We start from the raw sequence: 15,074 nt of genomic DNA, 5'->3' as shown, positions 1-15,074 counted from the left end.
TTTAAAATTAGCATATTATGAATATACATAAAATTAGCACATTATGAATATACATAAAGGTGAAATTTATATATGTATGTAGCAAAATTTATATATGTATGTAGGAAAATTTGGTCAGATTCATTCCACAGTTCCTCCCTTTTCCTGTGCCTCTTTCCTCCCCTTTGATTCCTTCCCTCTACTCCACTGATCTCTCTTCTGAATATAATATATTTTTAAACAGATATCTGTGAGCTGAGTTTTGAACATTTGGAGCTCACTAGTCCTTCTGGAGAAATACAGGGGCTTTGTTAATGAATAGTATAATTTCTTAATCATGATAAGTCTGGAATAAATAGGAATGAGGGGACACAAATGCAAGACAAGCAGTGCTTTTGGGTCTACTGACGTGCCATCATTTGAAGGAATGAGATGTCACAGAACCTTTCAATCCACAGTGGCATTCAAAGGAGTTAGAGAAGAGGCTTTGATTGTGCTATTTTCTGACACTGTGAACTGGAGGATGGCAGGAATTAGGGCAACCTGTGTTGTCTCCTAGTGGCATTGTTTCCTGACCCCTAGACATCAATAAAATCATAGTATTGAATTTATATAATGTTTATGACTTAACCAATCATGAAGTGCTTTATGGTTAATGTTTCAGGCCAAAGAACAGACAGGAGCAACAGCTTCTGTCATTTATGTCCCTCCTCCTTTTGCTGCTGCGGCCATTGATGAAGCTGTTGAGGCAGAAATACCCTTGGTTGTGTGCATTACTGAAGGTATCCCACAACAGGACATGGTACGGGTCAAGCACAAACTGCTGCGTCAGGGAAAGACAAGGCTAATTGGGCCAAACTGCCCTGGAGTCATCAATGTGAGTGCAAAAAATAAATAAAAAAGAAGCTCAGATTTAGCCTCTCACAAAGCTAAACAGCTTTGAACCAGTCTAAGGGTACTTATGTATATGATCTATGATTTACAATTTTTTCTTTTTTTTTAACTTTTCTGAAACAGTGATTTATTTTCTTTCAGCCTGGAGAATGCAAGATTGGCATCATGCCTGGCCATATTCACAAGAAAGGAAGAATTGGTGAGTTAGTTTGTTACTTAATTGTAGATTTAAAACAAACAAACAAACAAAAAACTCTGTGCTCCAAACTCTCAAAACTCAGAGAATTTGTGACTCTGAAAATCAAATTTATTTTATTGATTAATATAGTAGAATTTACCAAAGAAGTTTTATAGTGACTCAATTCTATATCCCAAATGTAATTAATTTATTTGAGAAGCGGTTATAATTCTATAGAATCAGTAAAGATTTTGGAGTTTTTTAAAGATTCTTTTCCTGTAAAACAGTCTGTGGACTCTTTCATGTGTTTACATGTCAGTAGTTGATTATATAATAGTATTCTATTTGTAGTTTTACTGCTGTTTATCTGATCTCTTATAATGAACATCTGAGTTGTTCCTAGTTTTAAGCTTTATGAATGAAGTCAACATCTGTCTGTAGGCTTTTTTTATGGACACATTTTCATTTCTCTTAAGCAAAATATCAAAGAATGGAATTGCTGAATCAGAGGGTTAAGTATGTTCAACTCTTTAAGAAATTACCAAATAGTTCAGTGAACTAACTGGCTATATCATTTTATATTTTTACAACTAATGCATGATAGTTCCAGTTGTTTACATGTTCACATTTAGTGTTATTGGTCTTTTTAAATTTCATTCTATTGGCATTCTATGGGCAATGAAATGGAATCTCTTTGTGTTTTTAATTTTAGCGTCCCTCATGATTAATCATGTAAAGCATCTTTTCTTATGCTTTAGAGGATGCGCATATCTTCTTTTGCAAAATATCACTTCAAGTTTATTGCCTGTTATATTTTAGGGGTTGTCTTTTTATTGTTGATTATAAGGGGCTTTATAAATATTTTGGATATAAATCCTGTGTCAGATATATGTGTTGTGAATATTTTTTACCCTTAGTCTTCCAAGATCCTAAAAATTACTTTACTCTCTTAGATACCACAAACTTTTTCAAAGTGCTTTGGGAAAATTGTCCTGCTGGTTGGTTAGCTCTTTAAGGAAATGGCCAAACTAATATTTCAAAGTTAGGTTCATTATGACTGTTTTTAGACTCTTCATAACTGTCACTAAGATACACTGTTTCTCTACAATAATGGATGATTATAATGTTCTCTGTCTTTATACCATGGCTCTTAAAACTCAATAATAATCATGATAGTAGGTAAATGTTGATGGCATAGTTTGCAGAATTGGGTTAAAGGTCATGATTTTTGTTTATTACTAATGTTTCTTAGAGCTGTCAGTCCTTCTGCCAGTAGTAAACTTGATAGCTTTGCTTAGGGACATTACAGGAAACTCCATAGGCCATCTGAACTCTACTGGGGCCTGATCCACATAGTCACTGATGTCCTATCCTAATACATGTTTGAATATTCTTTGGTCTGCTTTTTTGAATGGGTACTGTTAATACTTCATAGCATTTGCTATGACACTAGGGGAAAAAAATAGCTACCTGTAGATCACTGTAGGACATTCATTACTCTTTTCATAATCCTGCCTCTATTCTCAATATTTGGCAATAGTACCAACCTTGATCTCAAGAGGAAGGAGTTGATTGTGGTGCGTGCCCTCTTACAGTGCATTATAGTAACATTGGGGATAATAGTAAACCATTCAGTGGAAGAAATTGTTTCTATACACACACAAAAAAATGCTTATGGTTTCTTTGTGATAGATAAAACATAACATTTTGTCCTTATCTCCCAGTATTAAGGGTGACAGGAAATATATAAATACTGAGGAGATTTAGAGAAAGAGATTTTATTCCATCTGTTTGGGATGATCAGGAAAGACTTCTAAGAGAAAATAGCATTTAAGATTTTGATGTGGGCCTTGAAAGATAGTGAGAATTTTTATGAGATGGTCAAATGTTCCATTTTAAATAGAACAAATATGGAAAGATACAAAAGCATGAAGTGAGAAATAACCCAATACTCTTATAGGAGTAGGGAAATAAAGGGAATCAAGTCTGGGAAGGGAGGCAGGGCCTGTGCTAGATTGTGTTAGAGAAGAGTTCCATATGAAGTGAGGCATTTTCAGGGAGAGACCTAGCTGTCACTGTCTGGTAGAGTTCATCTGAAAGAACGACATGTGCTGTCAGGTACTGTCTAGCAGTGACCAAGATACTTGCATGCCTTTCTCTCATTCGACTGACTGATGCAAAGAATCTAAAGTTACGTATACCTAAATTTATAGTGGGAAAATGTGTATTTATCACCAATCACACACTTTGTACCCCCTGAATATACAACAACAATGATACAACACTTTTCTTACAAATGTGAATATGCTGCATTGAATCTAAGGAAGCTTATGGTTATTATCGTTTTTGTCTCAATCTGGCAATAATCTGCTTGGGCATCATAATGTTAGCAAAGGTCTTTTGAGTTCTTAAAAATGTGCTCCATAGCTGAAGTTTAAAAAAGGAAAACCATAGACATGCTATAGTTATACTCCAGAGCCAATTCTCTGATCTTAGCCCATATAAAGTTTTGTGTTTTTTTTTAAATTAAATTTAATATGTTCAACAATTGAAGTTATTTATTCATACTTTTCAACCTCTTCAAATTAGAGATACACCTATTATGTATCTTTTGTTCTAATGTATTGTACAGATTGTGGCATGGGGATAAATTACCTTTGCAGAAACTCAGTCATGCATTATGAACTATAAGAGAAGACCATTGTATAAGGGAAATTGCGGATAAAGGAGACTTGATGAATTCAGAGGGATATTGCTTATGTATTGTTGGAAAACTCTTCAGAAAATAGTGTGGGGAAGGTAGATAGCCTTGCTGAATATGACTCATCCTGGTTTTGATGGTTTAATGGTTGGGGTTCCTGAAGTCAATCTGTTATGTTCTACCATCCAAAGCAGAATTGTGTCTGCCAAGTTTATATTGATATTATTATCTCCTTCATAAAGATTTTCAGAAGATTTTCCTGCATTACTTTTTAATCATACAATAACCTTAATAATGTACTTTATTCATCTAATATTAATAACTTCCCTTTTCTTCTCACTGTGTCATTTGAAGGAGTTGATTTGGATGGCAAATCATGGGATGAATTCAGAATATATTTAATGTAGTTTACCACATAATAATCTATTACATAAATGCAATCTAATATCTTTGAATTCTTTTACTTTAAGGTATTGTGTCCAGATCTGGCACCTTGACTTATGAAGCAGTTCACCAAACAACACAAGTTGGATTGGGGCAATCTTTGTGTGTTGGTGAGAGATTTTTGCTAAAATCATTTTATTGGAATGTAGTCTCTTTATTGAATGAGTAGAGTAATAATTATTTATTTGATTATTTATGAGGTTTTAATATCATTTAATTAAAAAGATATTATAATCTTAAGTTTAATTTGCCTAAGTGTGAAGCTCTTCTGTATTTTTTCAAGTTTCCTAGTCCGAGATTTGATTTTTAGGTTGCAAACAACCATCCTTTGATGTGTGGCTTCTGGGGAGAGCTTTTCTCCCTGAAAATGTCACTATTTTGCAACTGTGAAGAAATGATTCCTTATATTAGAACTTTTGTTATTATTGTAATTATTTTCAGTGCTTTGTAGTTGTGAAATTCTTTGCCATTCATTGTTTTGTTCCTAAGGCAACCCTCTGAGGTACCTCTCAGCTAAAAGTTGGTTATAGCCTTTGGGGGCATAAAGTCAAGGTTGGGGAGGGCTGAGTTAGCCCTAAGTCATCTCTTTTTGCCACACCACAATGTCTCCCACTTCAAAAAATAAAAATGCTTACAAGTTTTACATTTTAGAATAATTTTAGTCTTTTTAGCCAAAAGCCAAGCCAGTTTCTCATTTTTATAATATTTCTTCAAAGCCTTAGAATATCTTTTTTTTTTTTTTTTTTAAAGAGAGAGAGAGAGAATTTTTTAATATTTATTTTTTAGTTTTCGGTGGACACAACATCTTTATTTTATTATTATTATTTTTTTATGTGGTGCTGAGGATCCCAGCGCCCCGCGCATGCCAGGCGAGTGCATTACCGCTTGAGCCACATCCCTAGCCCATTAGAATATCTTTCAGAAATATCTTTTATGTAATAAAAGATTATAAAACATAGCTCTGGAGTATTTTGTTACTCTCTGAATCCATAAATTCAAATTAAAGCATGATCTTTGACACAGGATAATTTAATGTGATGTGTAGAACAACAACAGATTTGGAAATAGATTTGCCAGTTCCATCTTCTCCAGCTTCAGTTTTTTAATATGTAAATGTAGGATAATAAGACCTATCTTACAGAAAGCTTGGAGGAGGAATTAGCAAATACCAGGTGTAAAGTATGCTAAATAAAGTATATGGTTTGACACAATGGTTGGCACCTAATAAATGCTAGTTTCCTTCTTCAACTTCACTTTTCAGAGATACAAGTGTGCTCTTAATGAGTATATAATTAAAAAAAAAAAAAAATGGCACCCAGTCTATTGGGAACACTTACTTTAATCCTTTCAAAGTGCTCATTCTTAAATGTCATGTATAGGCTATCTCATCACTCACTCTGAATCTAAAGAAAAGAGGGTCAGGATACCCTATGCTCTGTCACTCATGACAGTTGTGCCTTGAAACTTATAAGTGGAAATACTGGAGTTTGTTTTATCAGTTAGTTCCTCTGAGGAAAGAAATTTGCTAAATATTTAATCTCTTCTTATGGTGAAACATCAGCTTATAACACAAAGCCACATTTTCTAAAATGATCATTCTAAAGAGTCTGTAGTAACTTTGTGCTAGAGAAGAAGCTTATATGAAAGAGCTAAAACAAAAAGAGGGTTGTTTTTGTGCAGACCAGGAACCAACATCCATTTACATTTGCATAATATTAACAAACAGAAATAAGTGTAGCATTTTGTGATTTTTGAATATTAAATGCAAAAGTGATGATACGTTTTAAAAGATCCAAGAGAAAGAAAATCAGTTGAAACAATATTCTTTACCTGAATTTCATAATTTATCCTTAAATTTTCAATTGATGTTGATATTCTTTGATTGTCCCAGGTATTGGAGGTGATCCCTTTAATGGAACTAATTTCATTGACTGCCTTGAAATCTTTCTGAATGATTCAACCACAGAAGGCATCATATTGATTGGTGAAATTGGTGGTGATGCAGAAGAAAATGCTGCAGAGTTTTTGAAGCAAAATAATTCAGTAAGTTTAAATTTTTAAGAATATAGCTCTTTGCTATGAATAATATCAGAGTTTTGTTTTAGAAAATAGTTTTATTTTTTCAAAGATGAGTTTTTCAAGAAAACATGAAAGATAATAGTTTTTCTGAGTAGGGCTTTCTCTACTAGACTCCTCTTTCTGGGTTGATTCGCTTTCTTTTCCCACAGTGCCTGATTTGTTTCCCTACTCTGAATCCTCCTTCCCAGGTATCACCTCTCACTTTGTGGTTGGTAAGTTGTCCTCTTGCTGCAGAGAACATTCAGACCATCATCCTGAGGCCCCACATGATCTGCGCGATGTAAATTTTCAACTGTGTTTGATGTTCTTTCTCCAGGTTGTAGGGAAATAAATGTACTTTCTCTTTCTCAAGGCTAACCCTCCCAAGGTCTTCTCATTTATGCCCTTCTACAGGATCTTGCCTCCTTCTAGTTTCAATCTTTTCTTGTAGAATGCCACTTTCCTTAAAAGATCATGTAGAAAAGCTTTTTCTATCCATGTCCTCTGAAGCCTTTCCATAAAAAAACTTCTGTCTTAGAATTAAATGTGTGAAGGGGTAAATTTGGAGTTGTATCATAATTTCATTTAACTGAAGGGAAGAATTATAATTAAGCTCCTTTCCTAGGGTGAAGTGGGTGGTTGGGAAGAGGCTTAGTTATGACTGAGGCAGTTCCCTTCCCACATTCCCCACTCATTAACTGTACTCTGGCCATTGTTGTGTCTCAGAGCTGTGGGAAAACATGCAAATGATTTTGAGAGTTTCTCTGGTACTGATGAGTGAGTGAGTGAAAAAGCATTTTCAGAAGACTAGACAAGAGACTGGATATAATTTTCTCTTAATGCTTGTGAAAAAAATTAAGGAGTGAATAAATTAAATGTCATGGGGAAAAAATGAATACTAGATTGTTAAAGGAACCTATATTGTCACCTACAGGCCCATATACAAAAAACAGTGCACATTTATTTAAGGAATTTTCAAGGGCTATTTTGAAGTATACTTGATTTTCTTTTGTCATGGTTTTAAGCCCTAATTGAAATATAAGATACGTCTCAACCTTCCACACATTTCTGGATCTTTTTCCTAACTTGTTATTCTCTACCTAATCCCCAGAGATCTGGCTTCTGTCATAGAAGTGATGTGATCTTGAGAATGTTTCTTAACCTTGCTGTCTTAGTTTTCATGCATTAGTACAAGCCTTCTAGAATTTTTTTAAGGGTTGTGAAGTTTGCTATATGACTCAATAACATATAGCAAAGTAGTGCCAGGTACATAATATGCCCTTTTATTGGCTGTTTACTGTTACTTAATCTCCTTCCTCTCCTGACAGTTTTTTGCAGAAGTCTCCAGTGGCTTCCATTCATTCTTCATCCTGTCCATTAAGTCCTCTTGTTTTTTCTCCTAGTTTTCCTCCCCTGGATCTATTTTATGTGTCTGTTCATTAGATGTGAATGATTATCTTGCATAATTAACCTTGTATTTTATACAGTTTCCATGGCAGAAACCTCAGAACCATCTTTTATTTCTCTTTACTCCCATTTCTACCAGTGGCTAAGCTGTGTATTAGTGGTATGTCTAGAGTTAGAATTCCATCTGTAGTTATTTCCTCTGTTCTGGTTTGGATCTGCGTCTTATCTTACTTGTTCTTCTTTGACTCTTCTCTGTCTATATTTTTTTCAATTTTTAATTTTTTAAAAATGTTTTGGTACTGGATTGAACCCAGGGGTGCTTTACATCCACAGCTCTTTATATTTCTTATTTTGAGACAGGGTCTTGATAAGTTGCTGAGGCTGGCTTTGAACTGTAGTCTTCCTTGCTTATCCTCCCAATTGCTGGGATTATAGGTGTGGGCCACCATGCCTAGCCATTTTTTTTTTCCTCTTTTGTCCCTCGATCTATACCCAAAGAACTTAAAAACAGCTACACGGACACAGTCATATCATTGTTTATAGCAGCACAATTCACAATAGCTGAACTGTGGAACCAACCTAAATGGCCTTCAGTAGATGAATGGATAAAGAAAAATGTGATCTGTATATTCATAATGGAATATTACTCAGCAATAAAAGAGAATAAAATCATAGCATTTGCAGGTAAATGGTTGGAGTTGGAGAATATAATGCTAAGTGAAGTTAGCCAATCCCCCAAAACCAAATGCTGAATGTTTTCTCTGTTATAAGGAGGCTAATTCATAGTGGGGTTGGGAGGAGGAGTATGGGAGGATTAGTCGAACTCTAGATAGGGCAAAGGGGTGGGAGGGGAAGGGAAGGAGCATGGGGGTAGAAAAGATGGTGGGATGAGAATGGACATCATTACCCTAAGTACATGTATGAAGATACGAATGGTGTGAGTATACTTTGTGTACAACCAGAGATATGAAAAATTGTGCTCTATATGTGTAATATGAATTGTAATGTATTCTACTGTCATATATAGCAAATTAGGATAAAATTTTTTAAAACAGATTTTTTAGTGTATTATAATTATACATAATAATGGAATTCATTATGCCATATTCATATAAGCACATTAACATAATTTGCTCACTCTCCTTCTTTAGTACCTTTCCTTTCTCTCCCCTCTTCCCTTCTTTCCTCCCTTTGCATCCCCTTTTTCTATTCTACTGAACTCTCTTCTATTACTATCATTATGTTAATTAGTACATTATCATTTTATATATAAGCAGGATTAATTATGGCATATTTGTACATGTATATAGCATAATTTGGTAGATTTTGTTTCCCAGTTTTTCCTCATGCCCTCCTCTAGATCTCCTTCCTCTACTCTATTGGTCTCCCTTCTGTTTTTATGAGATCCCTGCTTTCTTTATCTATCCCCCCAATCCATTTGGCTTCTGATTTCTGCATATGAAATGGTTAGACCTTTAACTCTCTGGGTCTGACTTATTATATTCAATATGATATTTTCCAATTCCATCCATTTACCAGAAAATCACATAATTTTATTCTTCTTTATATCCATTGTATATGTATACCACAATTTCTTTATCTGTTAATTTATTGACAGGCACCTAGGCTGGTTCCATAACGTGGCTCTTGTGAATTGTGTTTCTATAAATACTGATATGCTTGTATCACTATAGAATACTGATTTTAGTTCTTTTGGATAAATACCAAGGAATGGGATAGCTGGGTCATATGATGGTTCCATTCCTATTCTTTTTAGAAATCTCCATATTGCTTTCCAAAGTAGTTATACTAGTTTGCAGTCCCATCAACAGTTTATAAATATACCTTTTCCCTCACATCCTCACCAGCAGTTATTCTTAATATGATTGTCATTCTAGTGGGAGTGAGATGGATCTCAACATAGTTTTGGTTTGCATTTCCTTGATTGCTAGGAATGTTAAACTTTTTTTTTTAATAAATTTGTTGGCCATTTGTATTTCTTCTTTTGAATATAAATTCTGAATATATAAGGGAAGAATAGCTGGCAAAGGTTTTCTCCCATGCTGTAAGCTTTCTCTTTGCATTGTCATTTCCTGCTGTGTTTTTAATTGGATTCCATTCCACTTTTTGATTCTTGTTTTGGTTCCTTAGGATTGAGGAATCTTATTAAGGAAGTTAGTGTCTGTGCCAATATATTGGAGTATTGATCCTAGGTTTTCTTCTAGTTCTTGCAGTATTTCTGATCTAATTTCTAGGTCTTTGATAAACTTTGGGTGAGAGATAGCGACCTAGTTTTATTCTTCTACATATGGATATCCAGTTTTCTCAGCACCATTTGTTAAAAGGCTATCTTTTCTCCAACACATGTTTTTTGTACTTTTGTCAAGGTTCTATGTATTTATGTGGAATTTGTCTCTGTGTCTTCTATTCTATTGGTCTTCATGTCTGTTCTTATGCCAATACTGTGTTGTTTTTGTTGTTATAGCTTTGTAGAATAATTTGTTTTTTTCTGTAGTAGTAGTATTTGAGATCAGGTAATGTAATTTCTCCAGGATTGCTCTTTTTGCTCAGGTTTGCTTTGACTATTCTAGGTCTTTGATTCTTTCATATGAATTTTAGAACTTTTTTCTAGGTCTTCAAAGAATGTCATTGATATTTTAATGGAGTTAACATTAAATCTGTAGATTGCTTTTAGTATTATAGCCATTTTGACAATGTTAATTCTGTGTATCCAGAATCATTGGGGTCTTTCCATCTTCTAAAGTCTTCAGTTTTCTCTTCTGAGTTTTATAATTTTCATTGTAAAGTTCTTTCACCTCCTTAGAGTTTTTCTTTTTTTTTTTTTTTGAGGCTATTGAGAATGAAATTATTTTTCCTAATTATTTTCTCAGCAGATTTATTATGAGAGTGTGGGAGAAACTATTGATTTTTGTATGTTGATTTTATTCTACTTTGCTGAATTTATCAGATCTAAGAGTCTTTTGGTGGAGGTTTTTTTAGATCTTCTAGATACGGGATCATGTCATCAGCAGACAAGGGTAGTTTGTTCAACCCCAGGGCTGCAAATGTCCCAAGCATACTATTAACTAATTCAAAAGAAAGAACTTGGAGGATTCAATGGAGAGGATTTGGACATTTTATTGCTCACTCCCTGGTGGTAGGCCAGGATACAATGGAGGGCCTCACCACACCTACAAGCAGGGGGAATGTATAGAATAGTTTGCATACCCACTGCTTAAGTAGATTTCTTCAGATATTAATGAGTACATTCTTTTACTTTACAACAAAGTCCCTCTGCTTTGATCCTCACCTAAAGATTGGAAACAAGAGAAGTAGCCAGCTTCCACTCTCCATTTCCTTCTTTATTACATTCTTTAGAACTTTATCTTATTGCAAGCTTTCCTAGGCACAGATTAATATTTAACCCAACACTTTCCTATTCATATCCCCACTTTTGGGGGGCTGTCAGGGAGGGATCAAGTGGAAATTATTATCACTCAGATATAAGATTCTCATATTTCTATGCAGAGATCACCAGCAGATGAGTAAATGACTTGTGGAGTCCTTTTAATTCTATTCCACAGGTACTACAGTAGTTGCTGGACATACAGAAATGAGTGAGAACAGTGTTCCTGTCTTCAGGGAATTTATTGTTTAATATGAGAATACATTGGAAGTATGTCACAGCCACTGTATTGAATATAATAATAGACATGTAAAAAGCACATCAGGGTCACTGAAGAGATGATCATCTCTAAGATGTTCTTTTAGCTCATTAATTGTTTTAATAATTCGTTTTCTCTGGAATTTCATTCTCTTCAATGTCTGTGTTCCTTTGTTGGGGGATTATAAATTTGGGCAGGAGACTTGTTTTCCTGTTTCTTTGTGTGAGATGGGATTCCTCTTCCTCTTTCACAAGGAGTTCCTTTTATGAGCAGTTGTCTCTTTTGTAATAAGTTCTGTGCTGTCTGTATATCTTAGCTTTAACACATAGGCCTAGAGTATTCCAAGCGTTAATTTCAACCTTCGATGCTTCTAATTAGCCATTGCAGACCTGCTGATTTAATTTACTCTTGGAGAACTGCTTCAACACTATGGATTCCTCTGAGCCACCTGTGTTTTTGCTATAGGAGTGGGTATCCATGAGTGGATTTTAAGAGTCCCCTAGGCCATTTTCTCTGAGGGGCTAGTCATTGATTTGAGGTTTTTATCTCCCCTATTCTACACATTAAAGTATTATTGAAGCTTGAGCAGGATTAGTTTGTATGTGGGCAAAGTGCACTGTGTCTCAGCTGGGTTGTGGGTATAGTTCAGAGCAGTGCCGCCACACTAGGAATTTGTAGTATCCCAGTAGATTACCAGCACCTCTTTTAAAAATGAGAAACAAACAACAGCAATTCACAGCACTAAATACACCCACAGTGCCTAGTATGACATCTACAAAACAAATTACCACAAAAAGAGGAATAGTGAGGTCAGCAGTTAACAACATCAACAATAATAAATAGCCATGAGTAAGATCTAACCTTAAAGTTAGCAGTAGGTGTCAACAACACTATCCACATAATAATAACTGTAATAACATGAATGGTAAGGAAAGGAATTATACAAATTATAAAAGTTGACAAAACTACAATTCAAAAAAATGACATAGGGAAGAAAAAAGAAAATTCAAAATATTTAAAATGTGAACAGAGATGAAGCAGAAGAGAGGTAGCAAGTGATACTTATAAAGAAGAAGAAAAAATAAGTGAAAGAAATAGAATAGAGAAAGAACAAGAGAGTTTGGCTGTTAGAGAAAGAGTAATGAGAAAAACAAAATTAAACCCAAACAAACAAAAATTTCTAATCCTCAAAAGACAAAGCAAAATACAAATCATAAAGAAGAGAGGAAAAAAGTGAAAAAAAAATAGAAGACAATTATGTGTATATTCACAAACAAAACAACACAGCAAGAACAAGAAAAAAAAGGAAGAGGAAGAAGGAGAAAAGGAAAAAAAAGAACTGAAAGAATTTTCTCCACTGAAGTGATCAAAACTGTCAACAAGGATGAATGTTCACTGCCTATGCCAGACTGCCCTTCTTTGTATTTCTTTTTGTACTGTGGTGACTACATATCCCTTAGAGAGAGCAAATGTTGAGGGTTATTAACCTCTTTTAATATTGCTTACCAAGCTGCCAGCTAGAGTGTCCTAGAACTCAAGCGTCTAAAACAGCTCTCAGCTTCCCTTTCTCACCAGTATAAGGTAGTACAGAAGGAAAGTACTGTCAATTGAAGTTTGGTACTTATAGATTGATATACTCCCAGGTTGGGGCTGATGCAGCTTTTTTTTTTTTTTTAATAGAGCTGGTATATTTATTCCCATATTATTTTATTGATCCATTATACTTGTACATAATGATGGGATTTGTTGTTACATATTCATACAAGAGCACAATATAACAATGTAATTTGCTCAATATCGTGCCCTACTATTTCCCCTTTCTCTCCCCTTCTCCCTCCCCCTGGTCCCTTTCCTTTACCTATCTCCCTTTCATTTTCATAAATCACTCTCCACACACATCCTTTTGTTTTCCTTTTTCTTTTCTAGCTTTCACATATGAGAGAAAACACAAAGCTTGACCTTATGAGTTTGACTTTGTTTTGCTTAATATAATGTTTTCAGATTCCATCCATTTTCCTACAAATGGAAAAATTTAATCTTTCTTTGTGACTGAATAAAACTCCATTGTGTACATTACCACATTTTCTTTATCCATTCATCTATTGATGGACACCTAAGCTGGTTCCGTAGTTCAGCTATTGTGAACTGTGCTGCTATAAACATGGGTATGCATGTGTCACTGTAGTATGATTACTTTAATCTTTAGAATAAATATGGAGGAGTGATATAGCTGGGTCTTACGGTTTCCATTCCTAGTCTTTTGAGGAAACTTTATATTAATTTCCATAGTGGTTGTACTAATCTGCAATCCCAACAACAGTGTAAAAGTGTTTCTTTTTCTCTATAACCTTTCCAGCATTTATTATTGGAAGAGAAATCCATCTCAACAGATGCATAAAACCCAACACAGAAGTATAAGAAATATGATGCAAAGTTCTAAATGGAAAGTTTCAGTGCCTGGGAATTAAGCTTTGATTGAAACTTCAGAACTTTGTCAGGTGATATCTGCTCCAGAGATGTTAGGTCAACACACCCTAGCTCTGAGAAGATGTGAACATCTGGATCTCAGGCCTTCTGAGAATTGGGGAGTAGGATGACCAACCTTGCACAGGTTTCACACATTTCACTATCCATGTATGTGGCCTTCCCAAGCTCAGTTCCCAATTGTAGTCACACCCACCTGTTTACTTTCAGGATCCTCTCAGCTTTTCCTGTGAGCTGCCAGACTCAAAGGGAAAACAAGCCCCCTCATATTCCTAACCTGATTTTTCCTAGGCATAAGGCATTCTGCCTGTTTCAGTCACACTCTGCTAGGCACACCCTAGGCTATGCAGTATGAAATTGCCATGACAGTATGACAGTATTTGCTATGATCTTCTGGGCTCCCACAGCAGCAAGCTGCAGTGTGGCTTCTTTAAGATGACTCCCTGTCTCAGCTCTCTACTTGCCAGTTGAAAAACAGGGAGCACTTTTCAAATACCAGCTTGCTGTGTAGCCTCTGATTCACCTAAGTTCAAACTGGTTTTTCTTCTACACATTTTCCCTTGGCAGATTTGTCTGCTGTGTCTTTCTCTCCCTGTTTGTGTTGCATTTCTTTGCAGTAAACTGGCACCACTGCTGCCATTGGGTTCACTCCAATGTACTCTTTCTGGTTTTCTTTTTGTAGCACTTGCATTTCTGGGTCTTTATGCTTCTCTATCCATTATTGAATTTCAGTGAGTTTCTTCATCACCCACCTTACTGAGAAGTACTACTTCCACTGCATAAATCTCAAGACAGAGTGACTGGATTATATGGGCTTCCTCTAATCCACCATCTTTGATCTCCCTAACTCTGCATCTGTGGAGTAGCTTAGAATTTAGCAAAAAAAAGCTAAACATACTTGTTTTGTTTCATTTGATACATTTTCCTTTTTTTTTTTTAATTTTTATTGTTGGTTGTTCAAAACATTACATAGTTCTTTTTTTTTTTTTTCTTTTTTTTTTTTTTTTTATTGTTGGCTGTTCAAAACATTACATAGTTCTTGATATATCATATTTCACAATTTGATTCAAGTGGGTTATGAGCTCCCATTTTTACCCCATATACAGATTGCAGAATCACATCAGTTACACATCCATTGATTTACATATTGCCATACTAGTGTCTGTTGTATTCTGCTGCCTTTCCTATCCTCTACTATCACCCCTCCCCTCCCCTCCCCTCCCCTCTTCTCTCTCTGCCCCCTCTACTGACATTCGTTTGTCCC

The 15,074-nt window shown here is 35.1% G+C and overlaps 1 protein-coding gene across 2 annotated transcripts in view; it reads left to right on the top strand.

The window, feature by feature from the left end:
- Positions 1-15,074, top strand: part of Suclg1 (succinate-CoA ligase GDP/ADP-forming subunit alpha) — a 44,734-nt gene that overhangs the window by 16,022 nt on the left and 13,638 nt on the right. For both annotated transcript variants that reach the window (XM_027943824.2, XM_071601774.1), the window contains exons 4-7: positions 644-856; positions 1,015-1,072; positions 4,223-4,306; positions 6,088-6,239. In XM_027943824.2, coding sequence (XP_027799625.1) covers positions 644-856; positions 1,015-1,072; positions 4,223-4,306; positions 6,088-6,239 — 507 coding nt within the window. The remainder of the gene's footprint in view (positions 1-643; positions 857-1,014; positions 1,073-4,222; positions 4,307-6,087; positions 6,240-15,074) is intronic.

The sequence above is a fragment of the Marmota flaviventris genome, chromosome 14 (assembly GCF_047511675.1).
Source record: "Marmota flaviventris isolate mMarFla1 chromosome 14, mMarFla1.hap1, whole genome shotgun sequence".
Taxonomy (NCBI): Eukaryota; Metazoa; Chordata; class Mammalia; order Rodentia; family Sciuridae; genus Marmota; species Marmota flaviventris.
The sequence above is the reverse complement of the archived record's forward strand: the minus strand, read 5'-3'. Positions and strand labels throughout refer to the sequence as shown.